The sequence below is a fragment of the Acanthopagrus latus genome, chromosome 16 (genome assembly GCF_904848185.1).
Source record: "Acanthopagrus latus isolate v.2019 chromosome 16, fAcaLat1.1, whole genome shotgun sequence".
NCBI classification, from domain to species: Eukaryota; Metazoa; Chordata; class Actinopteri; order Spariformes; family Sparidae; genus Acanthopagrus; species Acanthopagrus latus.
The window spans coordinates 1,901,948-1,925,047 of NC_051054.1; the positions used below are offsets into that span (position 1 = coordinate 1,901,948).

General features: G+C 46.0%; 1 protein-coding gene and 1 long non-coding RNA gene across 2 annotated transcripts in view; one reads left to right on the top strand and one right to left on the bottom strand.

Moving 5' to 3' along the window:
* Nucleotides 1-16,281, top strand: part of brf1a (BRF1 RNA polymerase III transcription initiation factor subunit a) — an 83,410-nt gene extending 67,129 nt beyond the window's left edge. Inside the window, exons 17-19 of the mRNA XM_037125371.1 lie at nucleotides 6,461-6,512; nucleotides 13,030-13,210; nucleotides 14,042-16,281. Coding sequence (XP_036981266.1) covers nucleotides 6,461-6,512; nucleotides 13,030-13,210; nucleotides 14,042-14,079 — 271 coding nt within the window. The 3' untranslated portion in view covers nucleotides 14,080-16,281. The remainder of the gene's footprint in view (nucleotides 1-6,460; nucleotides 6,513-13,029; nucleotides 13,211-14,041) is intronic.
* Nucleotides 14,866-23,100, bottom strand: part of LOC119034413 — a 37,880-nt gene continuing 29,645 nt past the window's right edge. Inside the window, exons 4-6 of the long non-coding RNA XR_005079560.1 lie at nucleotides 18,988-19,088; nucleotides 18,145-18,232; nucleotides 14,866-17,946 (exon numbers count right to left, since the gene is read on the bottom strand). This is a non-coding gene — a long non-coding RNA (uncharacterized LOC119034413). The remainder of the gene's footprint in view (nucleotides 17,947-18,144; nucleotides 18,233-18,987; nucleotides 19,089-23,100) is intronic.

Below are 23,100 nucleotides of genomic sequence, written 5' to 3' on the forward strand. Positions count from 1 at the left end.
TTCATGTTAACCCTTTGATCCCGCTCAGACTTCATGGCTCTGTGTGTGCGTAGGTGTGTGTTAACGGCATGTGATCCTCCCTGTTCTTCTGATTAGTGGTGTGTGACACTGTGATCCTCCCCTCAGGTCACACCACCAGCTAATGACATCACACACACACACACACACACACACACACACACACACACACACACACACACACACACAGGACAGAGACACACACTGCCTCATAACACACTGTGATCCTTTACAGAAACACTTTATCGCTCTTTCTGTCCCAAACATACGTTTTCCCATCTACCAGAAAAGCCAGACTATGTTCTGTCTTGTCACACCCCCATTAGTGTGTGTGTGTGTGTGTGTGTGTGTGTGTGTGTGTGTTGAGCCCGCAGCCTTTAACATCCCCCTCCCGTCTAAACGAATGTCTAATCTCCGTTCACAAGACCAGTCACGGTCCCCCAAAATATCTGCGCAGGACGAGCCGAGCGCCGCAGTGTGCAGCCGAGCGCTAAATGACCCAGAAATCCCATCCATCTGGAGAAATGTCACAGCTCTCATCAAACAGCCACGCATGGGTTACTGGCTTATTAAATATGGCCTCCTAAGAATGTGTGTGAGTGTGTGTGTGTGTGTGTGTGTGTGTGTGTGTGTGTGTGTGTGTGTGTGTGTGTGTGTGTGTGTGTGTGTGTCAAATTATCTCACAAGCACAGAGAACGTGATGGAAATCCCCCCGATGTGACGTCGTGTGGGTGTGGTCCGTTTTTCTTAAATCCTTTGAGATAATTAACGAGACGCATGTGAACACATGTATTTATGACTGAGGGTGTTTTTCTGGCTTAAAATATTGATTGATGCTTATTTTAGTCCCAGATATTGATAACGTAGGATTGGAAACAAAGGGAGAAGTCGCCTTCGAAAGGTGTTTGTCACCGGGCAGATTAACGGCTTCAACCTGTGAAATTATACAAATAATAACAACAGGTTTAATGTCCGTTTTACAAATAATCCTAAAGTCTGAATTTCATAACTCTCAGTAACATAATGAGTCAAAGACAGGCTGGTTTTATCAGCTTTGTCTCTCTATTTTGTGACCTGAATATAAAAAAACTGCAAATTATTGACAGCTGCCATTGAATATCTCTTCAAATGTGGAATCTTTGTTGACATTCGATAAGTTAAACATCTTTTGAAATAAATTAAATGATTGTTTTTGCAGAAAATGATGTAAATTATTATTTTTATGGTATTGAAACTACAGTGATGTATCAGCTTGACTTTCAAAACCTGTCCCGTTAGCTTACTGGCTTTTAGAGCTGTTCTCCACCCACTTCTGCTTCGTTTGCGTGTCCCTGCAGTGATTATTAAAACAATGACGAGCTTGTCTGGATCCGTGCAGCTCCGGGTCGGTCACAGTCATCATCACGGCCCGGTTGGCACCTCCGGAGCAGGTCCAACACTCGGCTCTGCTCAGCGTAGTAGAACTGAAAAGCTGTTGATGGAAAAGCAAACAGTTTGACGATGTCATCAAGCTACTAGCACAACGCATTCAGCAGAGAGGCGTTCAGATTTCTGTCCATTGTTGTCTGAACCTGCACGTCTTCACTTTCAGGCTCAAGGTGATTCGTTCAGCAGTTGGAGGTTATTCCAACAATTTAATACAAAGTCCTCACACGTGTGGCGGCAGAGTGTGTTTGTGCACACGTGGCCGTCTATATAATCCTGTCCTCTGTGAATCTGCAGTACCAGGTTCTGTGTGTGTGTGTGTGTGTGTGTGTGTGTGTGTGTTGAATGGGGTCAGCGCTGCGTGGACCGTCCAGAGGAGAAGAAAACACAATCAGTTCTTTTGGCTGAATCTGCGTCTCCTCCTGCCAAGCTGCACACCGGCCCACAATGCACTGCAGCCTGCTGAATGGACACAACTCTCACAAATGAGAGTGTGTGTGTGAGTCTCTATTGTGTGTCTGTATACAAGGTTGTGTGTATTTTGTGTGTGTGTACTTTAGTGTCTGGGAAACTATGAGTGGGCACCATGGTTGCGTGTGTTCGGGGTTTTTCTGTGATTATGCCTGATTTAATTGTGCTGAAGGAGGCTGTGTGTGTTTGTGTGTGTGTGTGTGTGTGTGTGTGTGTGTGTGTGTGTGTGTGTGTGTGTGTGTGTGTGTTTGCCTCCGAGGACCCAGCCAGTTCCCAGCTGGAAAATCGAGTTGGAAGCTCAGATTATTATCATCATTTATTTACATCCGAGCTCATCGCAGAACTAATTTCATTGGGCTCCCAGTTTGCAGATTATTCCTGCTCTCCGTCTCGGCCTCCCCTCTCGTTCACGTTATTGATTGGATTATTGTATGAATAATGAAATTATAACCTGACGTCGGTTTGTCGGTTTACTCCGTGCAGGAGCTCAGACGCAGTGATTAGAAACAGAAGTCGATTTAAGGAAAACAAACAGATGCAATCACACGGAGAAGCTCGTGGAGAACGTCTCACCTCGATGCTAACGAGCTAAACAACCACAAAATGTCAACAAGACGCGGAAACACGGCCGGTGATGTAAATTAGAAGAGACACAACACGCTGCAGCACGGTTATAGGATCTATTACATGACAAGGGGGGTTTTATTAAAATGAAAATGGCTCTGAGGCAGGAAATGAAATCATAGACGTGGATGTGATGAGGAGAGAGACGGCAGCAGCTTCTGGTTTCTCTCAGTCATCCAGTTTTTAGTGTTTTCTGTCCGTCTTGATAATTCCCACTGTAATGTGACCAGAGAGATGCTGAGTGACGGGGACATTGTTTATTGAATATCATGTTTTGCTGATGAAGTTTTCAAAATGCAGAATCTAGACTGTGTTTGAACGCCACGATGGAGGAAATAAGAGGAGTCGGGGGGGGAGTCAGAACTGGACGGTCAGAATTTTAAGAAGTGAAGAGGTTCTTTTGTGAATTATTCATAAACGTCTTCCATCCAAACTCCAGTCTGCTGATTTGCATTCAGTCTGACCAGATCTCCCGCTGCAGATGAGCAGTTACACCACAGTAAATAAAACCCCGAGCAGCTGCAGACTGCGGGGAGAGTCGACAGTCGAGGTTAAACTTAAAGTACAGCTCTGCTTTCTGCTAAACGCCGACGTCAGCGTGTTAACGTCAAGTCACGACCTGAGTTCTTCGCCGTTTGTGAGGAAAGTTGATGTCTATTTCTGATTTCCAGCTTTGGGATTGGAGGTAAAATGGTGGATCGTCTCAGACATCTCTAAAAAAACATTTTATTTTACTCTTAAAAAGCTGTTTTTTTCTTTGTGACTGTTCGAAGCTCACTGATGTTTTCAGTCTTCCTCTAAAACTTGTCCTTCAAATCCTTCCTTCTTCCTGCATTCCTTCCCTTTCCTCCTTGTGTCCTCCCTCCTTTCCTTCTGTGTTGGAGATGAATTATTTGCATTGATTCTGATCCACCTGTGATTGGAGTCGCCTGCAGGTCAGCGATCTTTTGATGGGATTATAGATTAAATCCCACTCCCTCTTTTCCTTCCCTTATCTCCTCACCTCCCTCTCTGCTGCCTTGTTTCCCTCAGACTCTCGCTCCCTCTTCTCTCGCTGCCACTCGTCCATCTTTATTATTCTCCGGCTCACTTCCTCCTCTTCCTCACCCTTTTCTCACCTTCTGCCCGTTTGCTCGCCTTCATCCCTCCCCTGCTGTTCCCTCCTCCCTCCCTCCCTCCCTCCCCCAGTGTCCGGGTCAGGGCCCAGGGGAGCGACTATAGTCTAGCACATGTACGGGGGCCCTGAATAGTTCTCTCAACGGGGAGCGAATCGCCGGCCTGGTTGGGATTTTCTAATGAGCTCTGAGAAAGGAGGCGGGTGAAGAAGCCACAGTCACTGCTGCCCATCTTCCCTCCCCCCCACTTTCCCCTGGTTAAAGCAGATTAATTAAAAGCTCACTCCCGCTCTCTCTCTTATCAGGGAGAGTCGAGCACTTACTGTAAGCCTCCAGGGAGGGCTCAGTGCCGGGCCGGGTGGGCAGGGAAGGGGGCGGGGAGCCTCCGGGAACGATGCTAATTCCAGCCAGTGGGACGACGGGACGGCTGCTTAGGAATTACTGCTGGTGGTGCGTTCATCGCTGATTATCTGCCGCCGCTGTCTAGGAAGAGATGGAGCTCACAGACAGACAGTCGGCCTGTCACTCACAGTTTGGGCTCATTTCACATTCACACCTTCTTTTTTTTTTTTGTCTCTTGCTGGGTAATCTGAGCCTGAAGCCAGCAGAGACTCAAAGACCGGCCGTAATAATCGAAATGAAATCCTCAACCGATATTGTGCCGACGAGTAAATCCTGTAATAAAGACTGTAATGAATAAATTATATAAATAAATACAGTGATGCTGGTTACAGGCAGACCTTTAATAACATCCAGCTGTGCTCTCAGACGGAAGGAGTCGGCAGTAATTGTTGTGAGAAAAGACTATTAATAATACAGTGATTATAAGGAATTGTTATATTTTCACCTCTTCACCCCGAGGCAGCTGTGAAGCTCACATTTCTGTAAAAAAGGAAATGACTGGAGCTGTGAGCGTCTCTGTCTATTAGATTAATGGTCCTTAATTGTCTCCTGATACCCATCATGCCCGGCAGAAGCATCGTCATCGACACTCGAGATCCTCCTTTGACTTTTTTATCCAGTAACACACGATGATGATGATGATGATGATGATGATGATGATGATGATGATGATGACGTCGTCTGTGTTGATATTTAGAGATTTAACTATGGAGGTAACATGTTGAATTGGTTCTGGGAGATTTTTGTTGTGTTGTGAACTGAAAAAGTGAACAAACGTTGATTTAAAAAAGAAAAAAGAGGAACACTTTGGAAAGGAGCTCAAACGTTTCCTACTTTCTCACCTCACGAGCAAGAAAACACTTTTCCTCCATATTATTTTTTTTTGTACTTTTTTTCTTTTCAGTGCTGAATTTGACCTCGAATGTCAGACTGTCGGTTTCAGCATGAGGTTGGAAAGGTGTTGAGGAGGAGAAGGTTTTCTAAAGCTGTTCAGCTGCCTGCCTGCCTGCCAGACACTTGTGATGGAGCGCACTGGTGCCTTTGTGCTGTTTGGTGATTTAGTCAGGCGGTTCTGATCCAGAACGACCTTAAAGGTACAAACCCTCGAGGTGAACACCTGATCATTTCTAAGTTTCCCGGCGTGTGTCCTTGTTTAAGATAAACCAACATATATACGAGGCAGGAGGACACACAGGCCAACCTGAGCTTACTGAAGATGTATATGTGCTCCATGCAGAGTGAAGTCCATCCTCCACAAACTGCATCAGTCATATGAAAAACACAATCCGGCCTCAGAAGACTCTCAGTATAAATCAGGGTCTCATGACATTAAAGATTCATGTAATCACATTCATTATTACAGGATTTTACTGTTGACACGACGGAGACGCTGGATTTCATTTAGATTATGAGTCGTCTGTGTTTTCAGCGGCGAGCGTCGTAAGTCTCGTCGCTGGCTTCAGGCACCAAAACTCACAAACAAGCAAATGGAAATGAAGGAGGAGAGACTGTAAATGAAACGGACTCGGCGTCCTCGCTGCTGAGGTGAACGATGAAATATAATCCCGGCAGTCCGCAGAGGGAGAGAGAAGGTTTTATTGTCTCCTAATGTCTGGAAAAATAATGTCTGGAAATGAATATCGCCGCTCTCGGGCTTTGGGAGGTTCATAAAATCTGTACGTTTAATTCACTCGTGGACTCGCTGGCATTTCAGACTGAACTTCAGTGTGAGTGATGATACAGAAGCAGGGAGGGAGTGTGTGTCTGTGTGGAGCTGTGGTGGTTAAAGCAGAATGATATTCTTATTAACTACAATTTTGAGGGACTTGCATGTGAGTATTTGCATTTTAGAGGCAGATATTCAACTTTTTACTCACTATGTTTATTTGAGAAGTATTTTGCTGAATTTCTTGTCAATCAGAGCTCATTTATTTTGAATTTTTCCATGCATACATGTCACGCTGGTGTTTCTGAGCTGTGGCGTTGAATAATGGCCAGATCACAGACCTTTGACCTCTTGATTTGACCTTCGTGCCAAAACTGAAAATCGATAACGTGTTTACGAGAGCGCGACACCACGAGGTCACAGAAAGCTTTTGTTGTCATTGTAGAGATTATAACAAAATCAGGAGAGCTCTACTCCCAAAGACGATCAATTCATCAGCGAGTCCAAGAGGACGTTTCTTGTAAACGTGAAGAAATTCCCTCAAAGTGTTCTTGAGATATTGCTCTCTGTCGCAGAAGCATAAAAACCCAAACTCTGGATTTAAAATGCATCATGAAACACCTTTTTAACCCACAGTAATAAAGTAAAAGTGAAATGAAGCTGTGTAGAAACTGTCTTGATGAAATCTGAAGTTTCCCACTGTGCTGACGTGTTGCTGTTGCTGTGGTTTGTGTTGCAGGTTGCAGCCGTTCATCACCGGTCAGCCCAGCAAGAAGCTCGCCGTGGAGCAGGTGAGCCGCCATTCATCTTCATCACGTCTGCTCTTCGTCTCCGTCACTCGCTCGCTCGCTTTAGACGCCGGCTGGCTTCTCCTGCACTTAACAGACGCGCACGCTCAAAACGTGCACGATCGCTCCGTCACCCCGTCAATCAGTGGGACAGAAAAGTTCCTGCTGCACTCTGAGACACTCGCTCAGTTATCTGCCTCACTGCTACTGACCAGAGTCTCTCGTCCAAACGGCTAAAAATGGAACAAATTCTAATGATTCATCCCCTGTGAAACATTTTGCCGTATCTTTGATAGTGTGGGATGTCTCTGTGTGTGAGCAATGCTTTAAGTTTAGATGTAGAGACAGTACATGCGCATTTTTTAGGGCAGAAAAATGAGCATTTGTACATTTTCATTAGTGATGGTTGTTGTGTAACCGTGTGTTCACCACCAGCGGAACAAACGCTCGCCTCGTGTTCCTCGCTTGAGTTTGACAGCAGGATCGTTTGTGTTTATTTCCCTTAGTTGTGTATTATCTGCTCGTCCCAAACAGGATCTGAGTGTGTCTGTGTGTTTATTCCTCCAGAAGCTCTGGATCTACGATTGATTACCTGTAGGAAATATTCAGCGTACAGATTATCACCAGTTGCCTCCTTTTTTAAAAACCCTAATGACGCCGTGGCTGCAGCCTCTGTAGCTCCCTGCCAGTCTCTCCGTCAGTCTCTCCATTAAAAGCTGATCACTGAGGATAAATAAATCTCCCATCAGGCCGTGTGAGAGGTGAACCTTCACTTCGTCTTTGTTTTTCCTCCATTACCGCTCCTCCCTCCCTCCCTCCCTCCCTCCCTCCCTCCAGTGTTTTCACTGCTCCTAAAACTCTGACAGGGTCTTAAAATAAATATGGCCTTAAACTTGAACGTAAAACCGTCTTAAACAGCACTTTTAGGAGACTTTTTTATTTTTTTAACCGCCCTGCAGTGATGGGCTTCTGTTGGCCGGCTGCCGGCTTTTAGATGAATCCACAAAGAACAAGGTTACTGGTACAATATGTGTCCTATCTGCTGCAGAATCCCAGGATGTCTTTGAACACTTAGTTTCAGGATGTCCTCATTCTGCCCATTTATAGCTTCACGGCGTCCATCAGACATCTTCAGGGAGAAATAGGACAGATTTTCCTGCTTTGTTTCTTAATTTGATTTTAAATTGGTCCCAAATTCAGTCACAGGTAGCTTTACATCCTCTTCAAAGTCTTCACTTCCTGGACTTAATATACGCTCTGTACTCATATCTCATTTTACACATTGCTAACTGTCCTTTCGTCTCCTCCTGCTTCACTCCGCTGCTCATCTGCCTCATTTTCTCGTGATTTACTTCTCTCTTCTCGCCACTTCTGACATCTTCCTCTTCATCGAGGAGCAGAGAGGCAGCAGTTATTTCCAGAGTCCAGCGGTTGGGGGAAAGTTTAAAGTCTGTTGTGACTGACAGTTAGTTTTAATGGACATAAAACTGCTGCTGGAAGATGAACAACTGTGTTAGAGAATATACGGCTCTCGGAAAAGAAGTTACAAGCCCTGAAGGGAGGAAGTGGACCACAACTGGTGCATTTTAGTGAGAAACGTCCAATCAGAGAGCGTCAGACTCTGTTACTGAGGCGAGATGCTGCTTCAACGTAAAACAGTTGAAATTAATATTCAGTGACTCGGATGTATTTTGTCCCTCGTAGCAACAAAAAAGTATTTTCATCATGTTTGACTTCTTTTCCATCGTAGCTGCAGCGGAGGCTCATGGGTAATGTAGTTTCTAGAGACATAACTGATGGATAAAACCTGAAGTTCGTTGAGAGAAATCTTTTTTGAGCTGTGCTTTGTAGTGACGCAAAATTTTGAATGTAAAAAATGTAAGGAGGAGTTTCACGAACTCATCAGCGATCGTGGAGGTTTCTGTCCCAGTTACTGGACTTGTGGTTGTCTCGTATGTAAACAGAGCGACGTGGATATCAGAATAGTATCGTACATCAGGGAGAAACGGTGCCTCTCACTAACTCCTCCATCCTCTCTTTCCTCATCACTCCCTTCACGCCTCCCTCCCTGGAGTCCTGTTCGCTCTCCTTCCCGTTAATGCTTCGCTCGGCTGCCGTCCTCTCTTTCCCGTCATTCTCCTTTTATATTTCCTCTCTTTCTCCACATTCCTTTTCCATCCCTCCATCTCCCTCCTCCTCCTCCTCCTCCGCCGCCCTCAGCCTTTGTCTCCCGCTCCATCATGTGCTGTTGGCAGCTCTGAATGGAGGAGCTCGGGGAGCTCAGGCTCTGTCAACCAGGAAGAAAACATTGCCACGAGGGGCCGGGTCAACAAGGCTTGTTACTTAGCAACCCCCCTCACCTCCCCCTGGGAACTGGAGGCAAACGGCCGTCGCCATTGGCTGAGGCCGCCCCTCGCTCGCTGCTCCGGTTATGTAATGTTGCAGCGACAGGACCGGTCTGAAAAGAGATGTTTGTGCTCTTTCTGTTCATCACTCGACAAAAAAGCGTTTTCCCTTCACCCTCGTCAGTGACCCGGCAATTAGTCAGGACATTTTTTTAAACAAGCAGAGGGAGGAAACGATCGCTGTACAGACAGAGAAGGAGTACGGAGTTGATTTCTGCCAGTTGAAACCGGCCCAGCTGTTCCTCCTCTTCCTTCAGACTGACTCTCAGGCTGTGGAGGGAGCTCACAGCGCCGTCGGAGACGTGGGGATTTTCAGAGAGGCTTAGAAATCTGAAAAAGGGTGATGAGGTCACGGGAGAGGGGCTCCGAGCTGCAGACAGTCGCTCTGGCGTTGCAGCTATAGTCTGCTTATGCAAGCAATAGTCTTGGCAATTGACGGCTGAGTCTATTTGAAGTTGGTTCTCAGAGAAGCTGTCAGGCCCGGCCAGCGGTAAACCACATGACGTGCAGCGTTTTCAGCTCGTCCTGTGGAGAAGCTGCGACCTCCCGGTTCACCCCGACGAAGCCAAACTTCCCTGAGAGGCTGAACTGGCTCTAATTAGTTACTTTATACACATCTGTTTTAGAAGAGAAGGCAGAATTAGAGTTATTGAGAGTTATAAAACAGTTGGTTCCCGTTCTTGCCAGTGTACAATACAGTAAAACAAGCTGGTGTGCTGAGAAAAATCTGGATGTGTCTTTAAAACGTCACCAAAGTGAAGCTAAACCAAACTTCCATCAGTTTTATGCCACTTGTACACGTTTCACCTCACATGTAGACAATAACAGCTGCTGAAACGACTCAACCATCAGTTTATCAGCAGCAACGATGCTTTTATTGAAGCAGTGAAAAAACCTGCACAAAATGAACTCTAACCCTAAATGCAGAGAAAGTTCATATTTTCCACCTATCATCTTTACAAAACAGAAACGTATGATGTCTGAATGTCTTCCTGTCTTTTACTGAACTAAAACAAGCTTAACTTCCTTTTTATCTCATCATAAAAGAAATAAAACTCCCCGAAAGCGTCACAGAATCTCGTCTGGTTTGGCTGAAGTAGATGTTCCTGCCTCTCTTATTTGTGTCGACTGGAGTTTGTTTTGCGTTGTAGAAAACTGGTTTACTGCTGATTAATTCACTGAGCCACTAATTATGCTAATCATGACGGGGTGTGTGTGTCGAGAACCCGCCGACTGCACAACAGAAAGTGCCGCTCGTGATTTATATCTGGAAATGTGACGTTTGATACGACAGGACGTGATTACTGCGAGTTAACCTGCAGTTCTCTGTGATTTATCCTTCCTCACCACCGTCGCGCCTCAGCGTTTAATCCTGACTTAGTTTTTTTTTTTTTTTTTGCTCTCAGTTGATTTTGTTCTGTCGGTTGTTGCACGCGTGAGTAACTGCAGGCGATCGCATGTCGACATCCTCACACCAATAAAACCTCGCTGAGCCGCCGTTTCCTGGTTTCGAGTGGTGTTCTCACTCCTAACGAGCAGCTCCCTCGTTAAAGGATGGAGGCTCGGACTGAGCGAGAAAGGAGAGGGTGAAAAGTAACGAGTTGGAGGATTTGCTCCTGATGATCAGCATTATCTTTGTGTGAATACCAACAGACATTTAACAGCTCTCAGCCCCTAATTAGTCTGCAGCATCGTCGTGTTTACGCCCAGATGTTTTCTTCTTAATGATTAGTTTGAGCCTCCATCTCTGGGGATGAGGAGTATTTTACAGGGATCCAACGAGAAGCGAGAGAAGAGCGGCAGCGGATATTTTATGCTTTTGATATTTCTATTTTCTCTCGCTGTGTAATCGCTGGCCGTATATCAAAAATCTGGGAAGTGGGAAGAAATTGAGGAGAACCGGAGCTGAAAAAAATGAAAATCGATGTTTAATGGAACAAAGGAAGGAGAGGAGGAAGTGAAGGAAGGATGTGGGCAGAATAAAAGAGAGGAAGCATGAAATAAAAGAAAAGGTAGGAAGAAAGGAAGGCAGGAGGAGGAAATGAAGGCGAACTGGAGGCAGGGATGGCAGGAGGAGGAAGCCCCCAGCTGGGACTCCAACAGGCTGTTGCCGAGGAGAACAGAAATATCTCTCCGTCACACTGTGGACCCTCCACCTGCTTCTCCTCCTGCTTTATAATTAGCTCTGGCTGAAGGGAAAGTGAGAACACGCAGGTTTCCTTTTAGTCGCTGTGGAAAAACTGCAGATGACGGGTTTCCTCTGCAAAAAATGTACATTTGTCTCACTCCAGAGCAGCACAGAGAGTCTGCTTTTAGATATTTTATTAGTTCCTCCGTCCACCGGCAGGCAGAGAGGAACCAAATTAAATCCACCGCAGCGAGCACACCTGTCCTCCCAGGTGGAACAGTGTGTTTGGTATCTATACGCTTCATCGCTGAGCAGAATAAATATCGCTCAGACTGAAGTCGAGGAGTCGTTCTTCGGGACGAGATGAGAGTTTGTCCGAGGGGAAATTTTCTTTGTTCTGCAGCGGCTCAGTTTTAGAAACACATCGCTCAAATCAATGCAATAAGTGGAGCCGCAGCGATGAGTCGTCTGGCGTCCTTTACCGTGATTGGCTGGCAGGTGACGCATCAGGCTGAACGTCGGCCCTCGACACTGTTGTCAGTCGCTGAGCGTCTGTGGTCATAATATTTGTGATGCGTCCTGCTGCTTCAGCCCTGGTTGTTGGCAGCTTTTTGGCTTATTGATCAAGTAAAATCAGTGACTGAGCCCGTCGTTGATAGAAATCACTCCGGCTGTTTTCGCTCACCTCTACGTCACCTACCAGATGGGTAGTTTTTTTACTCTAAATTCCATAATCACCATCAGTAAATAGGGAAGCTGTTTCCACTGAGGTCTCAGTTGTGAGGGCTGACTGTCAGTAACTACAACAACACAACAGAGGCAGGCGACACTCACATTGTGGGGTTTTTGCTTATAATCGATAATATTCGACATCAGGACCTGCAGCAGCAGCAACATCATCACAAGATTCGCGCCTTGAAGGCCAGTGTGGACGAGGCTTCTGATTGGCTGTAAACAAAACAGAAGTCATTAAAACCAGTAGTCAGTTATCTTTTTTAATTTCAACTTAAATTATTTCATATGATCCGCTGCAGCTTTAACTCCTCACTGGTTGAACAAAGAGTGAAACTGACCCGACAGAAACTTTCCCTGTTTTGTTTTGTTTTGGGTTTTTTTTGCCCTGCGGTCGTTTTTTCGTGATCAGACGCACTAAAAACATGAAACAGAACATTTGACGCTCGCGTGAATCTGCAGCTCTGACGTTTGTTGTTTTTGTTCCCCTGCTGGTCCTCTCTCTCCGTCCTCTCTGACCTTTCATCACACCGGTTTGTTTTCTCTTCCTGCTGTTTTCCGATCAAAAAGCGGCTCCAATTTTGTCTCCCAGAATGCAACTGGAAAAAGCCTCTAACGGTTCCAGACCCACGGGAGGAGGAGGAGGAGGAGGAGGAGGAGGAGGAGGAGGAGGAGGAGGAGGAGGAGGAGGAGGAGGAGGAGGAGGGTCGTCACATTCTTGAACATTTGACGTCTCCGTGAGGACGATGTTGTCGGGGTGAAATTTAAAGGGCGCTCTAATTACATTTCTGCCCCCACGCTCACCTCAGCCCTTCATTTTTTAATTTCACGGCCATTTTATGAACTCTGAAGGGTATTTCTGCCCCGAGGCTCCGGTTCAGTTCTGACCCCGGTGTGGCTCCGCTGGTGACTGTGCAGATTTTTTAAATGTAGAATCCTTAATGAGAGAATAACGAGGGAGATGTAAGCTGATAAAGGTTGTGGTCACGCTCCGCCGCGCTGTTAGTCACATGTGAGATGGAAATATCTCGTCTCCGCCCTGCGAGCCCTCCACCTGCCCTGCAGCACCATCAGCACCATCAGCACCACAGTGTTTATTATTATTATTTTTTTACCATTTTAAAGGAAGTGGGACATATGAGATCAGATCTAGTTCAGATTTCCCCGGAGCGCTCGTGTGTCACGCAGAGGAAAATATTAAAAACACCAAACACACTCCGCTGCTCTCCACCAACAATATTTCCTGTTTGCTCAGAGCTCCAGCCCCCTGCCGCTGCCTGTGGGAGCCCCCGCCGCCGCCACCGCCGCCGCCACCGCCGCCGCGGGAGTGGTGGTGGAGAGCGGGCCGGTCGTCTACGATGACGTGGCTGCTGACGAGGAGGACGAGGACGAGGACGAGCCTTGTGTCAGCGCCATGGATCTGTTCGGCAGCAACGGTGAGTTTAAACAGTTTGTGAGCTGTTGATGGAAACTCGTCTCTTCGGGCCGAGTGAGTTGATGATTTGAACTTCTTGAATGTCGTCGCCGCGTCGGACTCGGAGTGTCTGGACTGTGAAACACTTCGAGTCACTGTTTTAATGAATGTGCCTCTGCGGGTCACGGCTCAGACTCCTGGTATGTTTTAATGAGCCCTCGCTAAGATTAAATTTCTTCACTTTACGTCTCTGGCTGTTAAACTTTCAGGTCCCCGACTCTGCCACAATAAAAAGTCCTGAGCTGCTTAATTGATTCCTGTAGGGAAGCTCTTTGTTTGTGCTCCTGCCCCCTCCTCGCGGTGAGGTCAGAGGTCAGGGTCGGCACCTCAGGAGCTGCTGGAGACTCGGGTCGGTCAGTGACAAGTGACGGTTCTCACATTTTACTGGTGCGACCTGTTGTCACACCACGCTGAGCTCCACTCGGTCACCCAGCAGCCGTCCGTTAACATCAGTGTTTTGCGGCGAGCTCGCTTCTGTGGAGCCTTTTCCACCGCAGGAATTTACCTGAGGCACGAGGAACTCGACACCGCGTTTCTGCATCAGAGAAACATTTTTTTCACGCCCCAAAATTCCCCCAAATCTGCAGCCTCAGACCAGTTCGTCTCTGTTGAGACGTGAGATGTGAACGTAGAGCGACAGAAGAGAGCCGGCAACAAAAAAACATACATTTAAATGTTAAAGCTCAAAAATAAATAAATAAACAATCCCACAGAAGATAATTTTACACTCCTGATTCTTTCCTCAGTGAATAAAACATGTTTCTGATCCGTCCGTCTGTCTCTCACCCTCCAGAATACGGCTGTGACGGAGACTACGATGAAGGATTCTAGCAGCCGTCCTCTCCGGTGTCATTACCTTCAACTTGTTGGGACAATACGAACCGTTCAGCGTATGAGATGTTTACTCGCAGGGACTCAGACCGACTGCAGCTACAGGCTGGAGCTGTGATGCCAGGAGGAACGAGCGATCCCCATCAGGAATACATGGGGCGAAAATCACACTCCTGCTTCCATCTGGTGTCCCAGCTGGACTAAACTGGGAGGACGCAGACAGAGACGATGGCGTGGAAATGAAGGATGAAAGTGTGTTGATGAGTGCGGTGCAGATAGGTGGGAAATGTTCCAGCAGGTGTCGGGTTTGTTGATTTGCAGGCTAGAAGTCGGTTAATAAATCTGTTGTTTCAGCAGCATTTTAATGATGAATACAGTATAAATGTGTCATAATGATCCGCTTCACTGAAATATTCTCAGTTAAATGCTGCTGAAACAACATCTGTGTCATGTTTCAGAGGATACGGAGCATCCTGTTGATTTTCAAAATAAGACGCCCTGTGCAGACGTTCGCTAATAAATTAAATCGTTTCAGTACGCAGCTTCGTTACCGAGTTCCTTTAGAAGCACCTGGAGCCCTTCAGTGATCTATAATAACTGTAGAGACATCTATGATCGTCATCCTTTGTGTATAAAGAGCCTAAGTGACGCTTCTTTCCCTCATAGGACCTCGTTTCTTTATGGCGGCGAAGGGAGAGATGCAAACATATTTTTGATGTTTGTAAATTTAGAAGATCATTTTTAAACTCGAGAAAGTCTCCATTTGTCAGAACACTACTGAAATACAAGACTGTGAAAATACATCATTATAAAGACGACACAGTCTCGTTAGTGACGTCGTCTTGTCGAAGACTCACTGAAAGTCATAACTTCATAAACTTCAGTTATCAATATGAGCAGATTTATTGTGATTTTAATACTTTTCCTGCCCAGGTACCAGCCATGTTGGTGTTTATGACCTGTATTGAGCAAGATGAGCCATTTATCACAAAACTGAATAATATTTTACCGTCTTTACGACAAACACTTGCAGGATTATCTTTGAAGATAAATATTAAATATTGAAACAGTATCAAAAATATATTTATCTCTTCCCGTTAACTTTTCCTAAACTAAAGGTCCCATGAGGTCGAGCAGAAGCTGCAGGACTTCAGCTCTGATTCTGCTGTGACAGTTTGAAGTAAAAGTAAAATTTCCACCTCATTGTTTCACTGAACTCACAGGTCGTCTGATAACATTCGTCCACCTCATTTAACACCAACGTGAGGTGTGAAACAGACGCTGAGTCAACGAATCGTGCAGAGAAAACGCTCCTTCACTTTCAAACTGGAAGTCTTCTGTCCTGCAAACTATAAAAACCAGCGACTGTGAAGACGACAGATGCTGAAAAACACAACACGGCTGCGTCTCCTCTGGACTGGAACATTTCCACCCCGGCTCGGTTCTGACGGAGCAGAAAGAAAAGCCGATCAAAAAGCTGAACATGTTATTCCTGAACTTGCACTTCTGCATCTTAACACTCGAGTACTCAACAGTACGACTCTCCATGATCACTAATTCTGTTAGAAACTATGCTGCGTCTAACCCTTAACAACAAGCGTCAGGTAGCGTGAGATCAATCATCAGTTTCAGTATTTGCAAACTACAGAACGTATTCTCCTTCATTTCTGGTTGAGAGGAGGTTAATCTGTCAACAGCCTCAGAGCTCTGATCAATATTTCTGAATGCCTTACGTGATCAGCGGAGCGACACGTTCTGTCGGCTCTGCTAAAACCAAAACACAACAGAGAGGTTGCCTTCGAACAAAGCGTGCCAATGTTTGCTGAGATGTGATTAAATCTAAAGATGTTGAGATTTTAATTCCAGATATTTTACACGAGGAGAAACGAGAGTTTGATTGATGGTTTGATGAGTTTTATGTTACATTTTAATTGAGTTCGGAGCTTTTTTCTTAATTGTTTTCAGGCTGAATCTGTGTGATTAATTTATGAGACGGTATCTTTTGATTAATGTTAAATATTCTTCAAAGCCAGGATGTAAATACGTTCTCTGCAATATTATATTTTCCAGACGAGGACGGAGCCGATCAGAGAAAAGATCTATTTTGTATTTAAGCTTTTAGGATTTTTTGTGTTGAGGTGAAACAGATTGTGGCCTTCTGACGGCTCGCTGCTGCTACAGTAAACATTCACTACACAGGAACAAAGCTGCCGTGGTGTTTTTCTTTCTGCCTCTGCACATCACGTCTGTTAATACAAACGGTAACGATTTATACTGGTAAAGTTACAGAAAGAAGATTAAAAGATTACTAACAGGGTCACATTTTAAAATCTGTAACCATCAACATCTGCACACACGACAACACGATACCAGCTAACACAGTTACATTTATATCAGCCAACAAAAAGCTACTGAAGTATTATTTAACAGTTTCATCGCTGAACTCTTCAGTGGAAATATTATTTTATCAGTGACCGTCTGTTCATGATAAAGTGCCACATTTCTAAAGATCCTCGCCGACCTGAACGTCTCTGACTGCTGCTTATTATTCCTGAGAGGACAGTAAATAATATTCTCACCGTCTTTTCCTTGCAGCTGCTAGCTAGAGCTGTTTAGAAAGGAGCTGGACAGAAACGGTGCCGTGGGAATTTCAAAATAAAATATGAATCGATGGATCGTTACACCGCCGGTCTCATGTCAAACTGAATACAAACTGAGTGTGTATTCTTACAGAAGAGACTCTGCGGGTCATCTTACTGATATTTCTTTTCTCTCGTCATTACATGTTTGGTACTGAGCTGATCCAGAATAACGGAAAGTAATCAAGTTTACTGAATATTGTGATACTGAGGTCACATTACTGACTTCATTTAACAGGTAATTCGTAACTGTGTATCTGAATATATTTCTAAAGGAACATCAACTCAGAAGTGATCGTGGAATGAAGCAGAGTTTTGCCGGTTGGACCTTCTCCTGCCTGAAAACAAAAGCCAGATGTTATGTGGGTTCTGGTCCTGGATGAACTGGGTCTGACACGGTTGTTAAAAGGAAAATGTTTCCGTGTCTACATGACGACCTGAAAGATTTCAACATCGCTTCAACAGATCTGTGACTCGTCTGACGCTGAGTTGAGACTTCCTCTGTACTCGACTGACTTTGGATTAAAACACAACTGGACTTTGACTTTATCAAGTTTGGTTTCTTCTGAAACAGTTAACAGACCGAGTGTGAGACAAACAGGACGTCACCTGAACTTGAACCAGGTACGTTGTGTTTCACGGTTGCTGCAGCTCCAACAACTAGAGACAGACTTTCTCTGAACCAGTGACTGAAGAGTTGACTTTTGAAAGACTAAAAATCTATATTTTCACATTATAAACTCTGCTTCTGCTCACCCACCAGGTCTGTCAGGTCTGTCAGCTGAACCCTGCCTGAACTGGTCCTGACAGACGGGAGCATCGGGTCTGTCTGTGACCCGACACCCTCCCCCCGTCAGCAGAGATGCTTTATACCAGATAAGACGCTTCAGCGGATCGTTGAATGTCTGTACAGTATTTCAGTTTTCTGAAGGTTTTGTTTCCAGAGATATTAGGTGTCTGCGGATGTGTGTGAAGAGATTCTACTGAAAGATGAGTCAGTGTTCAGTGTGGGAGGAAATCTGAAACTGGAGAGGCTCTTACGTCAGATGATGAATGCCGAGTTCTTACACGCAACATTTTTATTCTTGTCGGGGCGAAACGCACTGCGAGAGCTGACAGAGATCCAGTTTCAGCATCAGTCAGGAGACCAAATCTGAGCCGTGTTTGGAAACGCTGCGACTCTCGGGCCTTTCTGTCGGAGCTCCGTGTTTGGAGTTTCTCTGTGATGCTGCAAGTTTGTGTAAACAGAAATGAGACGATTCCAGAGAAAACTGCTGCTGCGTTGTTTTCTCTCCACACAGAGGAATTATTGTCGACCGTGGTGACTGGAACGTATCGACCGTTTGCAGTCGAACATGTCGATACTTTAAATGAACTGTAATAGTTTTCACAGCCAACAGCAAGTAGAGATGTTGTGTTTTCTTACCAGACACTTTCAGCTCCCTGAGGATCTCCTCCAGGATGTTAAAGGAGACTCGAGCTTCATGAATCCTTCGTTTCTTCTCCAACGTGAGCTGGAATGAAAACAGAAAAAGGGCATCAAACTGATATGCAAATCCAGCAAGTTGGTACAGATTGATCCATGTTCTCTTTAAAATCTGAGGTAGACTGAACAATGCTGAACCCGTCTGAACAGAGGCGGATAGAAAATTATTACTTTGCAGCATTTCACTGGAAAAGTTCACGTTGGCAAGAGACTCGATCTGAGCTTTCCTCAGAAACACTCAGGCCTTTTTGTCAGAACACCATTTTTGGAGTTTTTTTTAATGTGATGCTTTGAGTTTCCAGAGAAAACTGACACTGTTGTTTCCTGACAACAGATAAGAGTTTAATTCCTCCACTAACAGAAAACATCGTGGTGACTTCAGTGTCGACTCTGGTGATGAAACACATCCATCAACAGTTTTCACAGCGTTAATGAAGCAGCAACAGTTTAATCTATGCAGCACATATAAACACGAGTTCACCTCCCAGAGAACTTCCTGCTAAACTATTTTATGCTTCTGCTGAAATTTCTCTGTCATCGAAGAAATATTCTCAGTCCCACCCACAGATCTGGCTTCATTGCCTTGCAAGGCTGCGGATTTGTGAGATGATATGAACTTGTAAATCCATCATCAAGAGGTTAGAGAAGCTGCTGTAGCACCAGTTACGATGGAAAAGACGATTTCAGTGACTCCCGTAAGAGTTTGATTTACCGACTGGCTCCACTGGTGCTACTGCTCTCCGACTGTTGATCTGATTGGTTGAAACTATTTATTAGAAATACCTGTCAAGCATTTCAAGCAGCTCCTTTTCAGACGGTCCAGTGCAACAAACCGTCCGGTGCTGCAGGTTTGTGGCTGAAATCAAACTCGCCAACTGTGAGATCTGAAACATAAGCAGGATTTCAGAATAAAAGTCAGGTTCTGAGGTCTGTCCTCTGTAAAATGTGAGATTCAAGGACAATATCAAGTAGAATGCATTCTAGTCAAATACATTTAATTACACAATGCAGAATAATTCACCCTCAGGCATAAATCTGTGGCACAAAATAATATAAAACATGAAATAAGTATAAATAACCAAACTGGCACAGGACGATGAAAAATGGGAGTTTTCCCAGGAAGGTTTGGTGGAAACTGTCTAAAATCATCAACAGTAAATTAAATATAAATCACATAAATCCTCAAAACATTTGGAAAACAACGGTCACATTTAAAGTCTGTAGAACGTGAATGTGTTTGATCACCTGGGGTTTTTACAGTCTGAAGTGTCCGACTGATCTGACATCAGTGTTCAGAAGCGGCCTCGTTATTTTTTGACACAGATGTGAGCAGATGAAGTCTGAATGACCAGCAGTTGCTGTATAAAATTCTTTTTCTCTTCTTAAATATCGTCGGACTCGCTGCAACTTCTGGATTTCTGTCGGAGCTGCACTTTTTAAACCATCAGTCAGTCTCACAGACTGAAGTCTTCATACGTACGCGGCTCTGTCGGCGCGGGGCCGCCGCATTAAACAGGATTACTGCAGTCACTGAGAAACTGCTAAATTTATGGAAAACGATTGATGTCCCCAAATTCTTGTGGAGGTTCTGCAGGTTCACTGTGTATTTCTTCCTCTCTGTCAGGGTTTGGATGTCGAGCTCTGCCGCTGAACCCGTTTAAAGAGCGTAAATCATGTGAATGTCTCGGCCCCGGCGTGAACCGAGCACCTGAGACGTTCAAACCCACTTCTGACTTTGTGGAAAATTGCTGGTAGTTTGGAGAGCTGCGCATTTAATTTGGAAGAAGCTCATTAAAGCTGTCATACTTTTAAACACAACACCTGGCGGGATGTCGGACGCTCGCTGTCCTGCAGACATGTTGTGTTTTCTTACCGGACACCTTCAGCTCCCTGAGGATCAGCTGCCATCTTGTTCAGGCTGGAGTAGAAAAAGGAAAACGACTTCAACTTCATGATTCCACCGTTTCAATAAAATCAAGCTGATTATGTTGCTGCTGACTCTCGTCACATGCACAGATGAGGAGCGGTGTTTCCAATCCCTGACGGATCAGAGAAAATCTGAACCATGGTGGGGCTTTGTGGATTGGACCGGGTCCAGCTGAAGGCCGGGCCGACACCGTGGGCTCTTTGTTCACTGACCTGCTGGTGGAGCCGCTGCCATCAGGGACTGAACGTGGACCCTGAGCAGAACTTTATAACCGGACCTGTTGGTCCCTTTATATGTTCATTCTTAAAAAACACGTTTAATGACCCAAATGTGAAACGACCATTAACTGAAAGAAAACAATCCGCGGCACGTGTTTGGATACGTCAGAACCTTTTAAAGTTAAAAAAACAAGAAATCCCAAGATTCAGTCACGCGACCAGTTCATGTAAAGAGCGTCTAAATGAGTCCTATTAACAGATTATCAGCCGGCGTGACGAGTGTCGAGCTGTCTCTGGGAATAATCGTCCCTTCATAGCCGCCAACATCTGAACCGGGCTTGAAACAGAAACGATGCCGCCGCGGGTCTTTTTGGAACAGAAAAACTATTAAATTACACTGTATGACCCTCTGCTGGTGTCCCTTTTCTCCTAACACGGCCCGGGAAATCATTTCATGCTTTATGATGCTGTGTAATTGTGCTGTCAGGTCAGCTTTCTGAGGCCCCTCTCAGTTCTCCGCCCACCCCTCTTCTCTCCCCGAGGCCCGGCGGTACCGTACGCAGCCTCCCCTCCCCCAACGCTTAGAAGTTCGACTGAAACTTAATCTTCCACCGGCAGCAAACTTTTACTGTAACCTTTACAGAGCAGCTGAGGGACGCGGGGAGGAGGAGGAGGAGGAGGACAAATAAAAGTTGGCTGTTTAGTTTCTCAGCGTTTGTGACCTCGACGCCCTTCCTCCATGAGCGAGAGCCACCGGCGAGAGGATTCCTTCCTTCCGCCTGTGAAAAAAAAAACCTTTCTGCTAGTTTGATTAAACAGGAGCAGCAGCGTTTTTTCGTGCTGAGCCAGATTTTTTTTCTTCCTTTCTTTGGCTTCAAGCGTGAAGTCAGGATTATAAAAAGAGAATCCTGCTCCTCTTCCTCCTTCACTTAACTTCCTCTCTCCTCCTCCTGTTTCCTGTTTCCGTCTGAGAAAGAAGCTCGGGCAGTTTCGTTCTTCCTGAGGTCTTTTCTTCTCGTCCTCGCTCTCTCCAACTTCTCCCTCTGTTACGATTTATCGTCACTGATCTCTCGGCCACCAAACCGTATCCTCCCTCCTGTCTGATCATCCCTCCATCACTTTCTCTCTCTGTCCTTCAACATCCTCCTTCTATTCTCTTCTTTCTTTACCACACCTCCTCTTCTCCTAAACTCCCTCCATCGTTTACACTTTCTCCATCCTAACATCCCTCCATCCTATCCTGACGTCCCATCACTCCTCCTCCTCCTCCTCCTCCTCCTCCCCCTCTCGTATTTTATTTCCTCCCTCCTGACAGCTGCAGTTTAGCCACTTTACTAACTTCTCCCCCGAGGCTGTGTGTTTCTGTTTGTGTGTCTGTGTGTGTTTGTTTCTGTGTGTGTTTGTGGTGTTTGACTGAAAGGCACCTCTGCTGGGTGAACCCACCTCCCTCACACACACTCGTACTTCTATACTTGTGAGGACACGTCACTGACACAATCACTGCACAGAGAACATTTTCTAATATATGCATTTTTTTCCAGTCTGAACCCCAAATCCACCTCAACCCCAATAAAAAACAGGATCTGAACCCTCGAAAAGCCCTAAAACGTCCCCGTCCCTGCAAACATCTCGTCTCTTGAGACAAATATCCACATTTTACAAACTTGTCCTGACTTTCCAGAACTTCCCAGACTTCATTGAAACTGTTTTTGAATATCAAAAACCTTCTAAAGGTCCAAAATGTCCTCACAGTTCTCTACATTTCCGACTGTCCTCTTACTCGTCTCCTCTCTTTCCAAAAACAAACACTCCTGCTTCTTGTTTCCTCGACGTGCCCTCACCTCCAAAAATTCAATTACCCTCCTACAGTATTTATTTACTGTATGAAAACATCTTTTCTCTCTACAGCTGTCCTCACTTTTCTAAATCGTCGTCCTCTCAAGGTCTAAAAGTGAGAGCCGGTCCTCACAAACACAGAAGTGCAGGATCACACCAACACTTTCCTGTTTCCCAGGCCCGGAACAGTCGGGCCGGGCCGGGCCGGGCCGGGCCGGGCCGCCTCGCCTGGTGCCAGAGTCATTTTCCTAATAATCCCACCCTGCCTGCCCTCAAACTCTCCTCCGTCTCCGCACTGCGTTTTCCTGCATCAGCATATCAAACTCACCCCGACTCGATCCACATCCCTCCTCCCCCTCCTCCCCCTCCTCCTCCTCTTCCTCCCCCTCCTCCCCGTCCTCCTCTTCCTCCTCCTCCCCTCCTCCCCCTCCTCCCTCCTCCTCTCCTCCTCCTCCTCCTCCTCCTCCTCCCCTCCTCCTCCTCCTCCCCTCCTCCTCCCGTCCTCCTCCTCTCCTCCTCCTCTTCCTCCTCCTCCTCTCTTCCTCCTCTCCCCCTCCTCCTCCTCCCCTCCTCCTCCTCCCGTCCTCCTCCCCCCTCCTCCTCCCCCTCTCCTCCTCTTCCTCCTCCTCCTCCTCTTCCTCCCCCTCCTCCTCCCCCTCCTCCTCCTCCTCCTCTCTTCCCCCTCCTCCTCCTCTTCCTCCTCCTCCTCCCCTTCCTCCTCCTCCTCCTCCTCTTCCCCCTCCTCCTCCTCTTCCTCCTCCTCCTCCTCTTCCTCCTCCTCTTCCTCCTCTTCCTCCTCCTCCTCCTCCTCCTCCTCCTCTCCCAGTCGGCGTCCTCACCCCAATTATTTCCCGGGACCTTCGCTCAGAGGGATTCTTTCACCCCCTCGCTCTGTTTTGTAGTCGGGCTCCTCGC